The sequence below is a fragment of the Euleptes europaea genome, chromosome 19, assembly GCF_029931775.1.
Source record: "Euleptes europaea isolate rEulEur1 chromosome 19, rEulEur1.hap1, whole genome shotgun sequence".
NCBI lineage: Eukaryota > Metazoa > Chordata > Lepidosauria > Squamata > Sphaerodactylidae > Euleptes > Euleptes europaea.
The window spans coordinates 27,323,102-27,345,904 of NC_079330.1; the positions used below are offsets into that span (position 1 = coordinate 27,323,102).

At 45.0% G+C, this 22,803-nt stretch overlaps 1 protein-coding gene across 1 annotated transcript in view; it reads right to left on the reverse strand.

Moving 5' to 3' along the window:
* The window catches only part of NCOR1 (nuclear receptor corepressor 1), a 140,409-nt gene that overhangs the window by 116,101 nt on the left and 1,505 nt on the right, over positions 1–22,803 (reverse strand). Inside the window, exons 2-3 of the mRNA XM_056865495.1 lie at positions 11,206–11,383; positions 8,161–8,282 (exon numbers count right to left, since the gene is read on the reverse strand). Of these exons, the coding sequence (XP_056721473.1) occupies positions 8,161–8,282; positions 11,206–11,313 (230 nt within the window). The 5' untranslated portion in view covers positions 11,314–11,383. The remainder of the gene's footprint in view (positions 1–8,160; positions 8,283–11,205; positions 11,384–22,803) is intronic.

Sequence of the window (22,803 nt, forward strand, 5' to 3'; positions counted from 1 at the left end):
GTGGCTGCCTTACAAATTTCATCTATGGGAGCCTGTCTGTCGAAGGCGGTAGAAGTGGCCGCACTCCTGACCGAGTGTGCAGTTATGCTCCCTGGTACTGGTAATTTGCTTTCCATGTAAGCTGTTTTAATGCACATGGAGATTGTGCGGCTGATCGATGCCCTTGACATTGGTTTTCCTAATCTAGGTTGTGAGATGTTAATGAACAGGGCTTCTGATGTTCTGATACTCTCTGTTCTGTATATGTAAATGTGAATGGCCCTCCTTACGTCTAGTGAGTGCCAAGTCTTCTCCTTTGGTGTCTTTGGATTGGGGCAGAATGAAGGCAGGACTATGTCCTGCTCTCTGTGGAATTTTGTATTACACTTAGGTAAAAAGGAGTGATCATGTCTGAGGACTACCTTGTCCTTGTGAAAGGTGATAAGACCTGGGCGGACCGATAAGGCTCCTATTTCAGATACTCTACGCGCTGATGTTATTGCAGTCAAAAATAACACTTTCATCCTAAGCCATTTGAACCCTACTTTGGTGAGAGGTTCAAAGGGAGGTTTGGTGAGTGCGGTTAGGACTGTGTGTAGGCTCCAGGTAGGGAACCTGTGTCTTACCGGTGGGTTGATAATGTTTAACCCTCTAAAGAATAATTTGATGTGTGGGTGATTGGATAACTTGTAACCTGCCACCCTTGGAACGATGGTGGCTACAGAAGCTAGTTGTCTGTGCAATGTAGATGTGGCTAAACCCAACCTTTGACCCTCCTGCAAGAAGGATAATATACCCAGTGTAGTCGGTTTGAGTGGGTTAAAACCTTTACGCCTGCACCACCTAGTAAAGGCCCTCCAAGTTGAATTATAGATTCTTTGGGTGGAAGGTTTGCGTGCAGCTTGTATAGTATTAACTATTTCCTCGCTGTAACCTAAGTTGTAGAGTCTCCTCCGTTCAATGCCCATACGGTCATTTTGTACCATCCTGGATTGGGATGGCACACGGGACCCTGTAACAGTAGGTCTTGCCTGTCTGGAATCCTCCAGAAGTTGTTGTGAGACATTTGTACTAGTGTCGGGAACCAGGGTCTCCTGGGCCAATAGGGAGCTACGAAAATCACGTGTGCCTTCAATGTTTGTATTCTCCTCAGTACTCTTGGTATGAGAGGTAGAGGAGGGAAGGCATATAGCATCCCCTTGGGCCATGGAGCCGTTAGGGCATCCGTCTGTTCCGCCCCTTGTTGTGCAAACCTGGAATAGAAGCGAGGTAGTTGGTGATTCAGATTGGAGGCAAATAGGTCTATTGCTGGAGTTCCGAATCGTTGTGTGATGGTCTGGAATATGTCTGGGTGGAGGGACCACTCTGCTTCGCTGATGGTCTCCCTGCTGAGCCAATCTGCTTGGACATTCGTGACTCCCTGAATGTGTTCTGCTTGAAGAGAGGTTAGGTTGGACTCTGCCCAGTTTAATATTTTCAGGGCCTCCTTGTGTAGGGTTGATGATCGTGACCCTCCCTGTTTGTTTAAATGTGCCTTTGCGGCCACATTGTTCTTATTAGAATGTCTTTCCCTCGAATCAGTGTTGTGAAACTTTGGAGAGCTCTGAATATTGCTCTTATTTCTAGTGCGTTTATGTGTAATTTTTGTTCCTGGTGAGTCCAACTGCCTTGCGCTATGTGTTCGTGAAGGGTTGCTCCCCACCCAGTTGTGCATGCGTCTGTGTAAATTTGTTCTGGTATTGGGAGGATAAATCTGAGACCTTTTGAGAGATTGTCTCTTTGTGACCACCACAGTAGGCTGTGTTTGACTTCTTTGGGAAGTAGAGTGGTTAGGTCTCGCTTCCTTTGAATGTCCCTCTGATAGGGTCTGAGAAACCACTGTAGGGGTCTCGAGTGTAGACGGGCCCATTGTATGGTGGGGATGCAAGCTACCATGTGTCCCTGCAGTTTGGCAAGAAACATGAGTTTGGATTGATGTGAATTGTATGCTTTCTTGGCCAGAGAAGAAATAAGGTTGACCTTTTCCTCCGTCAGGAATAGTTTGTTGTGCTGTGTGTCTATGACTACTCCTAGATGTTGTAGGTGTTGTGAAGGGTTTAACTTGCTCTTTTTGTAATTCACTATGAAGCCGTGTTTTGTCAGTTTGTCTAGTACTTGTCTTGTGTGTTGTAGACTTTGTTGTAGAGAGTCTGCACATACCAGGATGTCGTCTAAGTAAGGATGAATGCGTATGCCCTCTTTGCGCAGTTCTGCCACCAACGTAACTAGTACTTTGGTGAATACCCTTGGGGCAGATGTTAACCCGAAGGGGAGGGCCCTGAATTGGTAGTGCGTCCCCTGATAGAGGAACCTCAGGAAGCGTCGATGTTGTGGGTATATGAGTATATGCATATAGGCTTCTGTGAGGTCTATGGATGTTAGGAAGTCCATTGGTCTCAATGCCTCTGAGACTGACTTCAGTGTCTCCATTCTGAAGCGCTTCAGTGGGATAAATCTGTTCAGAAACTTCAGATCTAATATGGCTCGCCAGCCGCCATCCCTTTTGGGAACGGTGAAGAATACTGAATAGATTCCCAATGAGCGTTCCGATAGAGGCACTGTCTCTATCGCTTTGATATCTATTAGGTGTTGTATTGCCTCTGAGGTTCTTTGCAATTTGTCCTTGTTTTTGGGGGTTGGGGATGTCAATAGTCTGTTTGCAGGTATGTGAGAGAACTCTATTTGATATCCCTGCGCTATTATGTTTTGTACCCACAAGTCTACATGAGGGGTTGACCATTGTGGGAGAAAATGACTGAGCCTGCCCCCTACAGGCTGAAGATCGGCGTCACTGTTTTGATTGTTGGCCGGATTTGTTTCCTTTATCACCTTGGAATGAGGAGAACTTTGAATTCCTATTAAATCTACCTCCTCTCCGAAAGGAATGACGGTTCTGGCGCCATTGGTTATTTTGACCCCATTGGTTTCTACGCTGTTCGGGTCTAAATTTATGTAGGGTATGGTAGGAACGAAAAGAGGAGGGGTTGGAGGAGGTCTTAAAATCTTTGTGAAGAGACTTGGGCAGTGCTTGCTTTTTGTCCTTAGTCTCCACTAAGATGGTATCCAATTTCTCTCCAAATAAGCGTTTGCCCTGATAAGGGTAGCCCATTAAAACTGATTTTGACCTGTGTTCTACCTGCCAGGGGCGGAGCCATAAGACCCTTCTAGCCGCTGCTGCAGTAGCTAGAGCTCTAGCTGCATAAGCCATGGAGTCTAGGGTAGAATCGGCTAGGAAAGACACAGCCCTTAGAATTCTAGAGACACCTTCACAGGCCTGTCTTTCTTCCTGTGGAATAATTTGAGTTAACTTTCTGGTCCATATAATTGCTGCTCTCGAGACCAGAGCAGATGTAATTGAGGCCTTGATAGCCAAGGCGGAAGCCTCATGTGATTTTTTGCAGGCCAGCTCTGCCTTTCTATCTGCAGGATCTCTGATTAAGGCCTGGCCTTCTTCTGTGACTGTGTCTGAGGTGTGCAGTGTAGTTACTGGTGTCTCCACCGGGGGTACTCTGAGCATCTCAGAAGTGGCCTGATCTAAATTGTAAAATTTCTTTGATGTTATTGGGAACTGTTTGGAAGCCATTGGCTTGTCCCATTCTGACTTTATGAGAGAAATAAAATAATCTGGTACAGGTATCACTTTGTCTGGAATGTCATGCATATGAAAGAATTCTTTCATCCCCTTCTTTGTTTGAGTGACTGAGGAGTCAGTGTCATCAGAAAGATCAAGTGCTGCTAGAGTTTTAGAAAGCAGTAGAGGAAATTCCTCTGCATTGAACACTCTAGATTGTTTAGGCTGTTCAATTATGTCTTCCCCATCCGAACTGAACTCGCCCTCCTCTCTTTCAGCTTTCTCGTCAGCTGAAGATATTGATTCATCTCCCTCCTCCCCTTGCATAATTTGCTGCCCTGAGGAGTCTTTAAGGGCCGCCTTTGTGGGCCATCTACCGTCCCCAACGTAAGTATAGCCAGCATTAGCTTGCTTTGGGCGCGCTCCCAAGGACTCATAGTCCTGCAAAGCCTGGGTTTGCCTGGCTGAAGAGGGGGGTGGATATATTGGTGGAGGAGGGGTTTGGACTGCTCTCAAGCCTTCAGTGAAGGCGTCCTTAATGAGAGCCGAGAGCTCCGCTCGGAGAAAGGCTAACCCGCCATCTTGGGAGAGGGGGGGGGGGAATCCTACCAGAAGTTGATGTCTCCGTCGACGCTTCACGTCCTTGAGAGAAAGGCGAGCCGCCAGAGGACGGAGCGTTAATAGGCAAAGGCGAGCCGCCAGCCTGCTGGATCTCACTTTGCATTTGCTGAGGAGGAGCGGCAAGAGCCGCTGTATCCCCCGCGGCGCTAACCGTAGCGGGAGCCCATCCGCTTCTTTTTGGCGCGCCTGCAAGTCGGGCGGCGTCTATGAGGCGTTTAGCGCGCTTGCCGCCAGCCGAGACGACCCTCTTGCGCTTGCCGCCGCCTCCGCCGCTTGTGCCGTTTTTCTTTTTTGATTTAACCCTCGAGTCAATAGATTGACTGGTGGAGGGCATGTTAGGATCCGGCACGGCCTTCAGTAGGCTAGGATCTAAATCGGCTGACGCTATATAGCCGTCTTCTTGCCGATCCGCCATCTTGTTTTGGCGGGAAGGAGCTCCCTGAACACTTTTTGCCCTTTGTCTACTAAGGTAGATAAGGGAAGACAGATAAGAAGAATATATATATAAGAAGAAAAAATAGCAATATAGGTAAGAAATGTAGAAATAGGATAGAGTAGTTAAGAAAGGCAAGGATAAAAGATTCGTTTTCCTTGAAGCTGAGAGCTGCGAAAGGCTGCTCTCCCGATAAGGCAGGAAATAGAACTGGCTCTAGGGGGCGTTTACCCTCTGAAGTCAAAGAAAAAATTTAAATATTAAATCCTGCCTCCCGAGCTAAGAGGAAAAGGAAACACCCATTTTGAAGATGCCCTTTGTCCCTCTGAGCCGAGAATGTCTACTGCAGGAGTGGGGAACCTTTTTTTCTGCCAAGGGCCATTTGGATATTTATAACATCATTGGCGGGCCATACAGAATTATCAACTTAAAAATTAGCCAACCAAGCCCCAAGTAGGCAGCTGCCCCAGATGACCCCTCCCCCCGGTGTGGGCAAGCAGGTAGGCATCCAACCAGTGGCGCACTCGCCCACCTAGTGGCACAGGATGGTCTGTTGCACCAGTCGGGCGTAGCCGTCCAGCCACATGCCAGAGTTGCTCCTGTTCCGCATGGTCAGGGCCGGATGTTATAGCCGGCTCCTGCTACCACCGCCTGCAGGGATGAAATGAGGACACACTGGCTAAGAACTCCCCCCTCCCTGCGTATTCTGGCCCTGCCTCCTTTAACCCCTCCATTGTCGCCACTTCCGCCCCCAGCCCTCTTGTAGTACAGAGGGAATACGTTTCTCCATGGCCTGGGTGGGAAAGGGTTAACAGTTTCTTGGGCGGTCTTAGCAGCTCCACAGCTAGCGACTCTTCTGCAAGGGCGGGAAAAGGTTCCTTTTCTCAGCAAAACAAACTCACCTCTGCCTTGAATATAGTCTATTCCTGTACGTGGAAAGGGGCGGATCACCAGCCTTAGATCTTTCTGAGCTAGAGATCTGCCAGGACCCATGAAGGGCCAGACCAAATGATTTCGCAGGCCTTAAACATCCCCCGGGCCTGATGTTCCCCATTCCTGGTCTACTGCCTTGAAAACCCTAAATGACTGCCGAAAGTCAGTTGCAACTGGATGGCACTTTCTGCCACTGCAAACAGTGCACCTTACAGAGCTGCAAAAGTTAGCATTCCAGTGTTCTAAGGGCAAAATCTAATTTTTAGCAAACCTGTTTGATCAAGATCCTTTTCTGTCCCTTTTATAATAAGGGACTGTTTTCAAGAATGACACATTCCGAGTTCTCTTGTACCAGCCCGTCATCAAGGGCAGATCCTTTGATCTCCAGCCATTTGTTTCACTCTTTCTCATCACGGTTAATAAAGATGCAATTCTATGTCAACTTAAAGTTCTTAAAGAAACTTAGTCCTCAATGAAGATAAATCCGTGTAAAAAGAAAACCTGATGATTAAAACAGAGCTGAGACAAGATAAAAATAAAGTCAAAGCTGACAGAGCTCCAAGAGCAGGTAATTTACTAGTTTTGCCATCTTGGAGAACATTCTGTTTTTATTCTCCGTTTTCCTCTCAATTTATATTTACTGTTTTATATTTGCCACATTACATGCATTTACTTTTACTCTAACCATTTGTAATCTTCTGGAGCTGATTATGTATTGAAATAAATGATGAAAGAAACTTAACAAGAACACCTTAGGATTCAATGGCATCTCATATGCTGTAAAGTCTTATAAATTTAAATCTCCCCAATGGTGTAATTAATATTTCCAGAACAGATGCATTCAGTCTTTATTAGGAATGCACCTTTTAAACCATGGATACATTTCAATCTCAAAGGGGTTAAATTCCCCCTTATCCATACTTTTAAAAGCTTTCCTTTGTAGATACACTTATTACATTCCTGGAGACATTTTCCCAGATCAAGTCTCATTCCTGTTGTAGAATGTGGTACCTGATATTTTTTCCCATCTACTTTTATATCCATGGTCTTTCTTCTGCAAACTAACCAAAAGTCATCAGATTTCTGCCATCTGACCTATTAATGCTAATCCTTCCAATAATAACTCATAAGAAAAAAACCCTCACCCCTTCCTAACAAGTAATTAATCATGTTCAGCTTAGACTGCCACCAGCAGATCGTCTCTCCAACTGAGGCATGCAACACTCTTGATTATAAACCACTGATGCTAATGGAGATGAACCTGGACTTAGAACAGTTTTAGATTGTGTCCAGACTGTCATATTAGCATGCAGTTACAAGGCTTTGTTTCAGCTTCTTCCATTTCTTATCTTGAAGCCACAATATTTATTTCATTCCCCCCCCCATTTCAATTCATTTACCCCCACTCCCATTTCCTCCAAGAGGCTCAGGCTGGCATACAAGATTCTCCCACCTCCATTTTATCCTCAACAATCCTGCGAAGTAGATTAATGAGAAGGAGACTGTGAAGTAGATTAATGAGAAGGAGACTGATGAGCTGCAGGTCAAGAAGCAAGTTTTATGCTGAGTGAGGATTTGAACATGGGACTTCTCAGGCCTAACCCAACACAGCAGCCACTACACCACTCTGGCTCACATAAGCCCAAACACAGGTTGATCGCCTCCATGAGAACTAAGTCACAGGGAGAGGCAAAAAACCTGTGAACTCTGGAAAACATGCATGACTTTTTGGCATGATTTATTCCTCAACCTATATGGGAAAGGCTCGTTGAACATTGAAGCCCAACCCCTTGACTCCTGGAAATCTTATAAAGCGGTGTCTCTGAGATTTCATGAGGCACTGCCCATACGCAGACATAAGAGTCTACTTTCAAGAACCAGCGAAGATTGCGGTCTGATGTAAAAGTTAAAACTAAGTATCTGAAGAAGGCTTAACTGAAACAAGTACATACCGGGGGCTTGACAATTTCCAACTTCCTGCACAGTGGATCAGGAGCCCCGATCTTCAGGATCACACCAGGAGCTCTGATTCTGCTTATGGTTTGCCTACAGAGTTTGCTTTACACTACAGTAATTTAATCTACTCTTCATTCCTGCTACTACTTGGCAGGTTGCCTCGACAGCACGGACATTTTAACTTTTGAACTTTTCTACTTTCCATCAATCCTACGGAGTTGCATACTTAAAGTCTACTCAGTGGGGGATGAGTTTTCCTCTCCCCTTAAGTGATTTCTTATAAGTTTCAGTTCCTCTAAGCGTGTTTATTCAGTGCTTGTTTCTACGTGTTATATTGCTTACCTGTAAACACCTGGTCGGTTGCTTGTAACCATTCAGTATTTTTGCTTGTAACCATTCAGTATGTAGATGTTGAACCCATTTTACACATAGGCATTTTTACTCTGGTAAGAAATGTTGTTATACTGTTATTGTTTAAACAGGTTTCATGTATTTATTGACATAGTGAGTAGGGACCTTCAGCCTGTATTAAACAACCCCATTTTGCATGTAATTCATTCTTGTTGTATATATTGAGCAGAGTGGTGGTCAACATTGCTGTTTTCCCTTTTTTTGCTCATAAACCCACCTGTCTGAACCAGGGTGAAATTCAGAAAGCAGGGAAGGCCTTCGCCGGAGTTGCTGTTGTTGCTGCTGCAGAAGCTGGGTTGCTTCCAAGTGAGAAGTACGAAAATCAGGTACAGCAAACTCCTAGAAACAGTACAGGCATCAGGGTGGAACGTTTGAGATTTAAAAACAGAAAATAAGGACTAAACTGAAAGTATCTTTCAATCTAGGATCCCAAAGAAGGGCTTCTGTTCTACGCAAGTGCCCCTGAGAACAACTCCTTCCTCTGAACCTGAGCCACAGAGAAAAAGACATCAGCACTACAGCTAGCAGCCAATGGAGGGCTTTATGTGGACAGCCAAAATCTGCAACATGGGCCAGCAACAAGGACCATGCATGGTTTTGCAGACTCAGAAGTTCCCCAAATTCACATGAACACATGAAGCCGCCTTATACTGAATCAGACCCTTGGTCCATCAAAGTCTGTACTGTCTACTCAGACCAGCAGTGGCTCTCCAGGGTCTCAGGCAGGGGTCTTTCACATCACCTACCTGCCTAGTCCTTTTAACAGGAGATGCTGCGGATTGAACCTGGGACCTTCTGCATGCCAAGCAGTTGCTTTACCACAGAGCCATGGCCCTCCCCAATTGACATATCATGAAGCTGCCTTATACTGAATCAGTCCCTTGGTCCATCAAAGTCAGCATTGTCTACTCAGTCCGGCAGTGGCTCTCCAGGTTCTCAGGAAGAGGTCTTTCACATCACCTACTTGCCTAGTCCCTTTAACTGGAGATGGCAGGGACTGAACCTACGACCTTCTGCATGCCAAGCAGATGCTCTACCACTGAGCCACAGCCCCTCTCTAATTTGCCACCCACAGGCAACAGAAACCCCTAAACACTGGACATTGAGGAGTTCTACTGTATGGTGCCAGGCTGAGAGGAAGACTTAGCAAAGTTGCCCGTTGGAGGGTGTGGGGGGCAGATGAGATACAAACTGCTCCCCTCCCCAAAAAAATGAAGAGCCATGTTTCTATTTCTGAAGCCTGGAATAGAAACTCAGTTTTTTAAATCCAGGAGCACTGGAATTCAGCTCAGCAGAGAAACTGCCCAATGGGTCTGGAGTTCGAGGGCAAGAGACGTCTTTGCTCATCACTAACCACCAACCCCCCACAGGTCAGTTTCACTATAGAGCTGGATTTCAGCATTTCAGAGTTTAAAGAGCCACCTTGCTATACCCTGCTCCAAAAACTGTGGTGCAGATCTTTAAACCTCACCGTTTATTGTCCTACAAGCAGGGATCAACAACAAAAGATGACGGACTGTTTCAAAATTGCTCCCAATGTGCTCTATAATCCACACCTCAATGTCTATTTTCACCGTACATCTGAATTTAAGTAGCACATGAGAAGTGAGCTAAAAAAATTGTTTTAATCACAAGATTTTATTGCAGGTCCCAACCTGTAAGAACTTATTCTTAAATTAAGTGTTTTCTTTGTTTCCTTTGGAAGAAAGATTTTGCTATGCTTGGGGTGGGGGGAATTTTTGATTTCTAACAAAAAAGACTTGCAGCCCCCCCCCAAGTTATTGATATCAACCCTCTGCACTTCCCTGAACTTAACCATCTGTAAACCTCCCCTTGTGTGTACATATACAAAAAAACCAGTATCTCCCAGATTCCTACTTATACCAGCCTTTGCTTGGTCAAAACCCACCACACAACAGTTTCACCTTATGAAGATATTTTTCACTGCTAGCTGCAGCAAATTTGCAACTGTTCCAAGCTTTCCGTTCCAGCTGATAGGGAAAATATCTACATGTAAGAAGCAGTCGCTTGTATATAATCAGCAAAATATCCATCATCATGGCAGGTAGTTGAAACAAAGAGAGCTTCGTCCCTATTGGCAACTGCACCTCAAGAAGTCCATTGGAGTGAATGTGAGATATAGGGGGTTACCGCACTTGTATTCCCAGCGATGTATTAAGGGTTTGAAAACGTTATAAAAAATACTGTTCGCACTTTGTTTGGCCCCTTTAGCTGTGAAGACGTCTTCCAACCATTTATAAGCTGTGGTATCCAAAAACCCTTTTAAAGCGATGTTTTTTATAACGTTTTCAAACTCTTAATACATTGCTGGGAATACAAAGTGTGGTAACCCCCATACACTCCTCACACCCAGACAGCCTGTAGGACAGTGGACTAAACATGCCCCTCAAGATGGGGGGAGACACGTTTTTGCCATCATGCACATTGAGAAAGCAAGAAAACTGCATCCTATAATGGGAACCGCTGAGAATCTGACCCACTTTTGTCCACAACAGCCCCGCCCTGGATCGAATTTCTTGGTCATGCTTGAGGGTTACAAAGAGACAACACTCCAAAACTGGCTTCCCTACAGACAGTGGCGGACTGGCCAAGGTGTGAGTTTGCCTGATGGCAAGTGGGCCCTGTGGGCCCCCTTAAACATTAGACAATATGTTAAAAATGTTAATGACCTTTTGTGTGTGTGTGTAAAGTGCCGTCAAATCACAGCCGACTTATGGCGACCCCTTTTTGGGGTTTTCATGGCAAGAGACTAACAGAGGTGATTTGCCAGTGCCTTCCTCTGTAATGACCTTTTAGTAGCTTAAAAATATAATAGAAGTTCCAATATTATTACTGTATGCAACTAAAATTTACGTTGCATTACTATTTTAATAAAAAATTAATAAAATCATTTTTCAAGGATAATTTATATTTAAGAATATAATAAATAACTCTGAAAAATAATTCTGATTCGGGTTATGTGAGACTGATGCACACGTTATAGAAGATCTTTACTACTGCGACTGTGCAATGAAGCTTAGCTGGGAATTTTAATTGTACCTTTTTTCCACTTGTACTTTTTGAAAATTTTATTTATTTCTTATAAAAATTAAATGATAGCCTTATAGTTGTGGGTGGGCCCCCTTTGTCTTCTGTCAACCAATATTTTTAGACCCAGTCCGCCACTGCCTACAGAGAAGTGTTTGATCCACGGAAATCCATCACGGCTCCCCCAGACCGCACAGAGTGCCTTGCCACTTGCCTGTTGGTGTCGGCTGCCAGGGAATGTGTACTGGACTGAGTGTGCCGGGTAACGGTTCTGTTCTGTGCTAAACGCTCCTTGGTTAGGAGGGTAGCCTGAGCTTGACATTATTGGAGGAGGAGTCTTTGCTGAGCTGCGAGATCAAGACTGGTGAGCAATCATGTTTCCAGGAACCCGCCTAGAGGAAGAACAAAGAGATGACAGATAAGAAGCCACCAAAGACTGAACTGCAGCCCTAAACACATTCCAGCCACGGTTCACCTAAGTGTAACTGGGATTACCCATTCAAGCTTGCGATTTAAAAAGGCACAAAGGCACCCTATCAGCTTGCAACAGAATGATTTTTCCGAAATCACCAAGACCAAACCTTATTCACTGTACGCGATATAGGATTTCACTGCTTTGTTCTCGTAATCATGCTTTATTGTACTGTGTTTAAGAATGTTCTCTAATTCTTGTATGTCTACCACTGTTCCTGTCGTAATCCACCTTGAATCTCAGAAAGACAGGTGGCCTAGAAATGAACTGAATAAATTAAATACACACAGGTCAACCAACACAATGCAGATCACAAATTGGTAAAATGAGAAAGAAATGTATTGCAAAGGAAACACCGGGTCACTGGGTGTCCAGCATTAGTGTGCGCATGCACAGCCATCCCTTGGTGCTGATTTGCTTCTGGCCATGCCAAACGGGCAGCAACACAGCATGGCAAGTCAGGCGGGAATGCCAGCCCGACTCTGCGCCAGCAATCTGCCAGCCAACTGTGCTCCTGGGAAATCAGGGCTCCTTCGTGAGAAGTTCAGAAAAAGCTTCGCCAAACAATACGCTTGTCCCTCATGATTGGCCTGAACCCACAGGGAACAATAGGTGTCTTTTAAAGCAGCATTTCCCAACCTGTAGACTGCAAAGCTTGTTAAAGTGGGTGACAGGCTTTTGCAGTTTTATTGATTGCTGTTGTTGTTTTTTAAGTGGGCCACTGCACCAAGTAAATTTGGACTTCTGGGTCACCATACCCAAAAAGTTGGAAGCCACTGTTTTAATAAATGCTCTCACTTCATGCAGGAAACAAGAAGAAAAATAAGAAGAGCTGGTTTTATATGCCGACTTTCTCTACCACTTAAGGCAGAATCAAACCAGCTTACAATCACCTTCCCTTCCCCGCCCCACAACAGACACCCTGTGAGGTAGGTGGGGCTGAGAGAGTATGATTAGCCCAAGGTCACCCAGCTGGCTTCATGTGTAGAAGTGAGGAAACCAACCTGGCTCACCAGATTAGTGTCCGTCACTCATGTGGAGGAGGGGTGGGTCAAACCCGGTTCTCCAGATTAGAGTCCACTGCTCCAAACCACAGCTCTTTAACCACACCACGCTGGCTCTAACAGGCCTGGTCAGCACCCTGCATGAACATAGCTGTGCATCCTAGAACAGGTGTGTCAGACATACGGCCCAGGGTCCAGATACGGCCCCTTGAGAGCTCTTATCTGGCCCACGAGCCAGCCCCCCCACTGCCAATCTGAGCTGGCGAGCCTCCAGCAGGCCTCCATCTCTTTCTGTCCTAATCTGGGCTAGCAAGCCTGCTGCAGGCTCACCAGCCGAGGCAGCCAGAACCCCCCCCCCCCCCGATCTGGGCTGGCGAGGCATGGCCTGGCCCTACCAAATGACATTTCTGTCATATCTGGCCCTCATAACAAATGAGTTCGACACCCCTGCCTTAGAACAAGTGCAAGAATCTTCTTCAATGTTAATGTTCATAAGAATCCCTGAAGTCGGGAGGGGGGGGCCGAATTATCAGTCTTCTGAGCCACACCCGCTCAAACCCAAGTGTGCCACAAATGCCAGATTAATATGTCACCTGTGGCACCCAACATAAACCCAAGACAGCACAATAGGCTATCAACAAACAATATAATCGCAAACATTCAAACACATAATGGTTTCACTGTAAATGCATGACAGAAGGCATATCATCATAAACTAACATCCAGAAGCTAATACAGAAAAGCTCAAAGTAAGACAAAACTGTCCAAATTCTGCTTGAAGCAGGTAAATGGGTATATCCCAGTCCCAATCAAAGTAATAATATGATTAATAAACAGTAATGTTGATAGAAGGAGACCCGGATATCTGCCGTTTCGAAGGATAATTTCATCAGCCTACATATCATGCAATAAAGAGGTGTGAGCATAAACAACCTTCCTCACATAGGAACACAGCGTGTAATGACCGCTTTGGAAACTTTGGAAATATTATTATTTTGATTGGGACTGTGATATACCTATTCTAAAAAACCACGCAACCACAGATTCAACACTGCAAGCCACCATGCCTTCAAAAGTCATTCAGAGACATTCAGATCATCTAACCCAAATTGCTCTGCTAAACACTCAGCCGCCCATCTAAACTGAGCTGCTACCTGGCCCTTTTCTTGACTTTTTGCTCATGGCTTGTTTTTAAACTTGCAGTTTGATCCACTACTGGTTTTAAGCTTGCTCTACACTGCTGAGAGTGGGATAGTAAGGCAACGCAAAAGTTCTATAAATAATGCACAGACGTACGACCCATGACCCAGGCGAAAAGCAACAGAGCTAGCTGACGAGATGTGCTTGAGTCAGCAGAGAGGCCCTCAACACAGAAGCGAAGTTGTAAGGATCCAGAACTTAGCTACAATCCAAGACATTCTGTGCGCAAACTGATTTTGTGCAGAGTGCATCTAAGGGCACAGAATTCACTTCCAGAGGGTCTCAGCTTTTATATTAAAGAATGAAAGCTCCGAACCTCACTGCTGAAAAGGTGTGTTTGCACATGCATAGACTATGCCTAGTGAGTTGCCGGAATTTCGAGAATAACCGATCAAGATTTCCACTGGTTGACGAGTACAGCATTATTGTCCTGCATAGTATTTCACCCTTCCTGTGAGAGAGGTTAGTAACCAGCTGTTCTGGGAGCATATTTAAGACTGGAATTGCACTATTTTAACATCTGTAGCAATCAACTATCTTGCTTTCTTAGCAGCCAGCACCCCAGAAACCCATCTGGCCTCCTGCAACTGTAGGGATTGCTGTACAAAGCTCCAATTAACACTAATGAGGCATGCAATGGTAAATCTCATCCAGAGATGATGAAGACCAATAGCTTCTAATTTATTTACTTACATCATTTACCCTACCTTTCTCCCCAAGGGCCCCCCAAAATGGCTTAGTTTTCCTCTCCTCCATTTTAAGCTCACAACAACCCTGTGAGGTAGGTTAGGCTGAGTGTGTGAGACTGGCCCAAGGCCACATAGCAAGCTTCCATGACAGAGCGGGAATTCAAACCTGGTTCTCTAAGTACAGTTACAGCCCCGCTGTCTGCAAGCCAGGGCTATGCAGAGCCCAGGTGCCTGGTTGCCTCCAGCTGAAATTTTTCTAATGGCATCAAAAACAATTCCACCCCAGCTCCTGTGTGCATGCGCAGAGCCCCCTGCTCTTTGGATGATAGGGACAAATCTCCATGATAGAGATGAGTGATGATCTATGCCCTAGATTCATAGCCATACCACAGCCCTCTTGCGTTCTGGGCAGGAAGCTGGGGCTCTGCATCTCTCGCTCTTGAGGTTTGGCAGTTTCCTCTCCCCTCCCCCTCACTGGCCCGCACGGGACTGCAACTGCCTTTCATTCAATACTGCAAAGAATCCGTCACAGAGCAGCGCCAGTTGACCCGATAATCCCATGTATTTCAAAAATAGCACCGCTTATGCTTTAGAGATCCACACTGAAGCGGAAAGAGACACCCTCCCATACAACTTCTGCTACCATTCATTCACAGCTGCTAGTGGCCGTCATACATAGCCATCCTCTCAAGACCTGCAAGGAAGATACCTCCATGCTGTTCGGCAAGCTACTGTTGGCCAAAGCACCATCTATTCCTGAGACACCAGCACCTTTTCGACAGGGTTCGTTACCACAGACTTTAGAATGTTTCAATCAGCATGAACAGGACCAGGCTGTTCAAAGAGGACAGTTCAACTGCCAACAAGTTTGTTATGGGCATAAGCTGACCATATAAAGACTGTGCAGGTCGGCCTTAAGCCATTCATTCGGCTCTATAAGCCCCAGGTTAGCAACTTGTCATTTTTATCTATTTACTTAACTTATACCCTGCCTTTCTCCCTGAAGGCGACCCAGAGCAGTTTACATCATTCTCTCCCCTTCTGTTTTTTCCTCCCAACAACCCTGTGAGATAGGCTAGGCTGAGATAGGCTATGTGACTAGTCCAAGATCACCCAGCAAGCTTCCATGGCAGAGTGGGAGATTCAAACCTGAGTCTTCCAGATCCTAGTCCAACACTAACTACAACACCACACTGACTCTCTAAGTCAACAACACACACACCCCTCAGCTCCTGAAGCTAAAAGCAGGCAAAATGCCTCTTCCCCAAGGCAAAGTGCGACAGTCTCCATAAAAGCTTCCCCCCCATGCTTCTCGGCTGCCTCCTCCCCTACTTCTGACATGATACCAAAAAGCTGCCAGCGTGCATCATAAGGTTGCAAAAGCCAACGTGGTGTAATGATTAAGAGTGGTGGTTTGGAACAGTGGACTCTGATCTGGAGAACTGGGTTTGATTCCCCACTCCTCCACATGAGCGGCAGAGGCTAATCTGGTGAACTGGATTTGTCTCCCCACTCCTCCACATGAAGCCAGCTAGGGTACCTTGGGTTAGTCACAGCTCTCTTAGATCTCTGTCAGCCCCACATACCTCACAGGGTGTCTGTTGTGGGGAAGGGAAGGGACGGTGATTGTAAGCCGGGTTTAGTCTTCCTTAAGTGGTAGAGAAAGTCAGCATATAAAAATCTTCTTCCATTGTTCTTTGTTCATGGGAATCTAACACTCTCAGCCTAACCTACTTCAAAGGGTTGTTGTGAGGATAAAATGGAGAGAAAAATGATATCAGATACTTTGGGTCCCCATTGCGGAAAAAGGCAGGGTATAAATGAAGCAATCAAATAATAAACATAAACATAATAATATAAAGAGCCCTTGGCTTGAACTTTGACTAACAAGCAAGGAAGAAGGTGAGATACATTACAAAAAGGGGAATGAGACCTGGGGCTACAGTGAGATGCCCCCAAGGGACTGGTTAACCAACCCACCGGAAAGAAAGAGAAAAATGAGATGCCTGTGCACCTCAGACTAGCTATGTGATAGTTTATTGTTTGTGGCCGAAGGCCATCACAATCTATCATACAAATCGTTAAAATAACATTAAAATAACTTTAAAACAGTCTGACCCCCAAAAAGTTAGCAATCAAGTCTGTTAAGTTCCCTGGTTAAAAAACAGCTTTAGATCAGATTTTCTGGGCTGCTAAAGCAAATAGTGAAACTTTGTAGGAAACATCAGGATTGGCGTCTGATAGGAAAAAGAGCAGCTTCTCTGGATCTGGAAAATGATTTAGGCCCTTTAGGAATGCTCCGAGAAATTTAGATCTCGGCTCTGTGTAAAGAGGACAGAATAAGGTGTAATGAATTAGGTCCTTTGGAGCGGCTCCACAAATACATAGGCGAGAGGCCCATGGTGTTCGAGAGTAACGTCCAGCTATCTAAGCCATTGGCATGGTTTGAAACCATTCAAACTAGGTGCTTCTACTAAAAAGACAAAAACCAACTTTATGAGTTAAAAACATACACATATTGACTCCAGGAACCCAACATGACTGGGAGGACCTTCTACTCCCTCCTGGGCGAGGAACTCACATACCCACATGTGTTACTACAGGATAACTTGCACACAGAATTAGAACTTTTCTCTTTATAGTGTTAAGAAAAATTTTTTAATTACATTTCCCCTTTTTAAAGTGGGATGTGGTTGACAGATAGCCAGTGGCTGTTAAATCTAGGGAAAGGAAAACATAGAACTAGGCATGTACATTTACCGGAGATGCATCCCCAAAAGATACAGTGGGCAGAATGAAATAGGAGGAGGGATTCTGACAAAAGCCAGACCCAGAATGAGAATAAGGGTGGGATCAGAGCCGGAAAGAAAGAGCAGGTGTGGTGAACTATGAACGAGAAAGCACCTGGCTGAAATTGTATCTCAGTCGAGTGGATTAACAATGTGGCCTCAGACAACCCACTTTCTTCTCAACGCGCTGGCATTTCCATGGAGGACCCTGCTTGTTGTGATACTACCTAAACATATTCGCTACCAAGGCATGTTTGGCCTTCTTTACTCCCTTCCCTAGTTAATGGCCTCCACTTTGCTTACATGAACCCACTGGTGTCTCAGTCCACCTCTCGCATGGGATGAAGTGGGCTGTTTGCCCCAAAAAATATTTTAACACAACAAAGCTGACCAGTTTGGGGCCTTGGCTCAGTGGTAGAGCATCTGCTTGGCATGCAGAAGGTCCCAGGTTCAATCCTTGGAATCTCCAGATAAAGGGACTAGGCAAGCAGGTAATGTGAAAGACCTCTGCCTGAGACCCTGGAGAGCCGCTGCCGGTCTGAGTAGACAATGCTGACTTTGATGGGCCAAGGGTCTGATTCAGTATAAGGCAGCTTCATGTGTTCAGTCTCTAAGCATATCACAGCATTCCTAGTTTACCTGCTGCTACAAAGGGAGACGGGATGGGAGGGTTTACATATAAACCTCTGTAGGATACAGCTTAAACCCTGCACTGACAAGAAAGCCCTGTTCCTTCACTGCACACTCATCCACTGATAAACTGTAAACTGACAGTCTTCTTTCAACAGGTATACTACAAGGAAGCAGACCATCATTAAGGCTAACTGACTCAATTTGGGCAGCAAGGTGGATAAAAAATAATTTTAAAAACCACTCAAACTGAGTTGCCCTGACCTGGATAGCCCAGGCTAGACTGATCTTGTCAGATCTCAGAAGCTAAGCAGGGTCGACCCTGGCAAGTATTTACATGGGAGACTTCCAAGGAATACCTGGGGTGTGACACGGAGGCAGGCAATGGCAAACCACCTCTTGCCTTGAAAACTCCAGCAGGGGTCTACATATGTCAGCTGTAACTTGATGGTAAAAAAGCAACAACGAAGTTGCTGATTTTTTTTTTGAAATTGTTGTATTTGCATTCCTTTTAAAATAGTCTGGTTTAAAGAGATATCTGGAAGCCATATAAACCAATATTTTCAATCCACAGCTTCTACTGAATTCTCTGCTGGTGTGCGGAAGGGGGGGATCCTTTATGATTCCCAGCATAGCATCTTTGGTGGTCAAAAGAAAAAGCTTCTTTGGATCAATAGAAAACCTGGCAAAACCATACCTATAATCTCTTAGAAGTAGATTACCCTCTTTAAGACAGGCTAAAACCTACTGGTTTACTGTACTGCACTAGAAGAATGAACCAAGACCAAACTGTAACTTTGGCAGTCATTTTTATAAATATGACATATTTATGCATTTAATACTGTCCAAATTATGAATTTATAAGGCCAGCAGCCAACACGGGAGGGACATTTTGTTTCTCTATATCATGGGGAAACAGTTCTGCCTAGTCAGCTACCAGCCCTTGTCTCAGCAATGTTCTGTGCACTTAGTCTTCAAGTAAATGATCTATCTCAGTGTCCTTGCATGCATAGAGAGAGCACCATGCCATCTTTAAGGTCACCACTGCTCCCCTCAGTAGATATACATTTTGGCGCACAAAGGGCATGTAAGCTGCATGACAGTCCTGAATAGTATTAAGGCTCAACTTAGTTGCTAGTCATAATTGTTACAGAAACCAATTAGCATGCATGTTTGTTTTGAAAAATGCATTAATTAGAAAGCTGGAAAAGAAGGGCTCTCTTTCCCTGTAAGAAGTTGCCCGCCAGTTATAATACTCATCTGTTCATGGACTACTTCAAGTGTACCCCAATTCTATGAAACAGCCTCCCATGGGAGGTCAGGGGTCTATCCTCTTTGCCAGCATTTAGGAAGGCCTGAAAGGAAGTTTCATCCAAGAGGGTGCTTGGCAAAAAATGGGCAGCTAGGTGCATACTATTGTGTTTGATCATGGCTCTTTATTTGCTGGTCATTTTATTACCTATAGTTATCTTTTTGTGTTTCTGGGAGCCATGCTGAACTCACTTTTTAGAAGTGGTGAGAAAGGTGGGAGATAGATTATTTACGAAACAAATATGGTTTGTCACAGATTAAAAAAATCAGCCCTTTTTCTTGAGAATGGGTATCATCTTCTGAAAGCTTGAAAACAGTAAAGTGCTTTGTTGTTGGGAAAAAACCACTCTTTGCCCAACTCATTTGCCCACTGCCATGTGCAGCATTACGTGGACTGTGGTTGTAAGTCAAAGTACCTATTGCACCCTGCCCGTAATATCACATCACTATTAATGGCAAGCAGCAAGAGCCTGCTCTTTGATTACTATTTTTTAAAACAAAATCAGCTTCATTACTTTGAGGCTTTTAAAAAAATGTTCCCGCAGAACACGCACTTCTCTGCTATGCCATTACAGCCCTGGAGTGCTCGGAGATGCATGATTATTCACCAGCATCAAATTTATTAACATTGTGCTGTCACTGACTGGTCCTGTGCAGAACAGACACAGAGAAGGGAAAGTTTTAAAGTGGGGATTTTCTCCAGTTCAATATGCACTCCCCTCCCAAAGAAAACAAAACACCAATCAAAATCAGCCACAGGAAAAGGCTATCCCTGTAGTAAAACTGCCCCCTTTCCATAATCCATTATATGGCAATTATCTACTACCCAATAGGTCTTATATGGAGCCAGCCTACAACCTGCACCCTACCTCATTGTTGGGAAAGGCATCCCTAAACTATCTCCACTACTGCACACTTACCATCAACCTTCTGTTTGGTCAGTTTTGGAGATGTGACCATAAATTCACCAAGAAACCTAGATCGGGATAACTCCTCTGTACACAGATTAACACACAGTAAGTCTCATATTTATCAGAGCTGGGCGCATGCAAGAGGTCTCCACATCCTTTCAATTGCCCAAACACAAGCTCACAAAACTCTTCTACGAAAAGGTCACCTGTCTAAATAACCAATGCAATCAGTCTCCCAGTCTAACCTACTTCACAAGATGGCTGTGAGATAAAAAATGGGGATGAGAGAATCATGATTTCTACCCTCGGCTCATTAGAAGGAGGGTGAAATAAAAGCGTAATAGATAACAGATAGCTGTTAACCAGCCTAGGATATCCTTATCCCCAACAAGACCTCTTTGGCTTCTCCAACCTGCTGCACCAGCCTAATTTCATGCCTCGTCACCTCCAGTCACTAGCCTCTGTCCACCCTTGATGTTCATGGTGGATGCCAAAAAAGCCACCTGCAGTCACCATGTCTTTTCCTGCAAGTGTGGGCCTCAGGTAACATTCCCTCTCAGCCTAAACTACCTCACAGGGTTCTTCATGAATATAAAAAAGAGGTACACAATGACTTGCCTGAGCCTACAGGATGGGGTAGGAGGAAATCTAAATTATTGATAATTCTTTTGAATATTCAAAAGACCTAATACATATTGTCTCAGCAAAACATACACCACCCTGCAAGGTGGATAGATGTTGTCATCTCATGTGGAAGATGGAGGCTTGAGGCTAAGAAAGTATGGCTGCAGTCGTATGTCCTAGTAAACCTTGGTTATTCCCTGATGGGCATGAACATTGCTTGCTGTTGTGTTGCACATTCCCTCCCTCTTTGCATGTGCAATAGGACCAAAGGCTTCATGCATTGGGAAACCTTAAATCAAACACCAATGTGCAGTGTTGTCTGAACGAGTGCATATGCAAACAGATGGAAGTTTGTTCCGTTCCAAAAGCTGGGATTTCACAGTGTATTTAACTGAATGCAAAATTAGGGTTTTTCAGGTTTTCAGAGGGGGATGTCTTAAATTTGTGTACAAGTTACAATTATGTCCAGTAATACATTTTTCGTGCGTAACTTTTTTTAGGGGGTCACTTTTTTTTAGAGTGTATATGGTACTATCTAGGTTTGTGGGGAAGAAACAAGCCCCGGTTTGCCCAGGTGCCTATAATCTAAAATGACAACTGAGGCTTTTGTACTTTGGTCACGTTATGAGAAGAGTCACTGGGAAAAACAATCATGCTAGGAAAAGTGGAAAGCAACAGGAAAAGAGGAAGACCCAACATGAGATGGATTGACTCTGTAAAGGAAGCCACAGCCCTCAGCCTACAAGACCTGAGCCAGGCGATAGGACATTCTGAAGAACATTAATTCATAGGGTCACCATAAGTCGGAAGCGCCTTGACGGCACTTAACACAACATACACTATATTCACATGTCACAGCAAGCCAGTATTTAAGGCTTTCAAAACCAGGAATCTTCAATTGCACTCCATCTGTGAGGGGAAGGGGCAGAGAGGAACACAGCAACAGAGTCATGCCCATTACGGACAAATCCAGGTTTGTCATGATGTCTGAACTCAGCCAATGGATTGCCTAAGGTCACCTAACAATCATCTGGCACAGGCCAAATCTGAACTTTAGACTTCCTGGTTTACAGCAGAATCTCTTAACACTATGCTCGAGTAGCTCTCAAATTGATATGTTAATCATCAGCAAATCATATATTTAAATATTTTTAAAAATTCCATGCTGATCAACCACTGAAACTCAAGTGACTGACAGCCAAATCATGTACAAAAATGGGGGGGAGGGGAAGAATATCGCTCTGGTTGGTGAAAACGATACTAATAACCAGCTCCAATTAACAAGAAACAAATCTATGCAAGATAAATCAAGACCATCTTCAAGTAAAAGAAGGAGACCCAGGAGCTAAGTGGCAGGTGGAGCTTTGTAAAGTCATCCAAGAGTTCTTATCAGTAACCTGCAACAGGGACTCAGCCATTCAGAAGCTTGGGATGCTTACAAAAACCCTGAACAAACATCTCAGCAGCACCAGCAACAAGGTGCTACATCTCAGGCAGCAACTAAGTCAGTGCAGAGGGGGAGCTGTCAGACTGCAGCCTCCCTTGCAGAGAAGGAAAGGCAGTACAGCCTCTTTTCACCACCCCCAGTGTCTAGACAAACACTAAGATTATGCGTCCACAGAGAGATGACTACTGATGCTCGGGACTTCCCCAGCCAGATTCTCTCTCCCCTGCTCTCCACGCAGACCATCACGCTCCACATGACAAACTCCTCCCTGCACTCATGCGAGGTTACTCCAGCACCCTATGTTTCAGTCCACCCCATCCAAGGGCTGGGAACAAACTAAGTTACACCCCAGAGCACAAGTCAGTATTGTTTACTCAGACTGGCAGTGGATCTCCAGGTCTCAGGCAGGGGTCTTTCACATCACCTACTTGCCTAGTCCCTTTAGCTGGAGATGCCAGGAACTGAACGTGGGACCTTCTGCATGCCAAGTAGATGCTCTACCACTGAGCCACAGCCCCTCCCCTTGTTCCCAAGGCCCAGAACAACTTTGCCTGTCCTTACATGGCAACCAAAACATAGGCCCAGAGGCTTCTGCTTGTGTCTCCTGTTCCACCTACTTCCCTAATATCCCTAGACACCCCAATGGATGACTCCAGGCCCAGCATCCAAGGTGCCACACAAAACATAGCCGAGACCTGGCTCCTTCACAAGACAACTCACAACCTGCAGCACTCC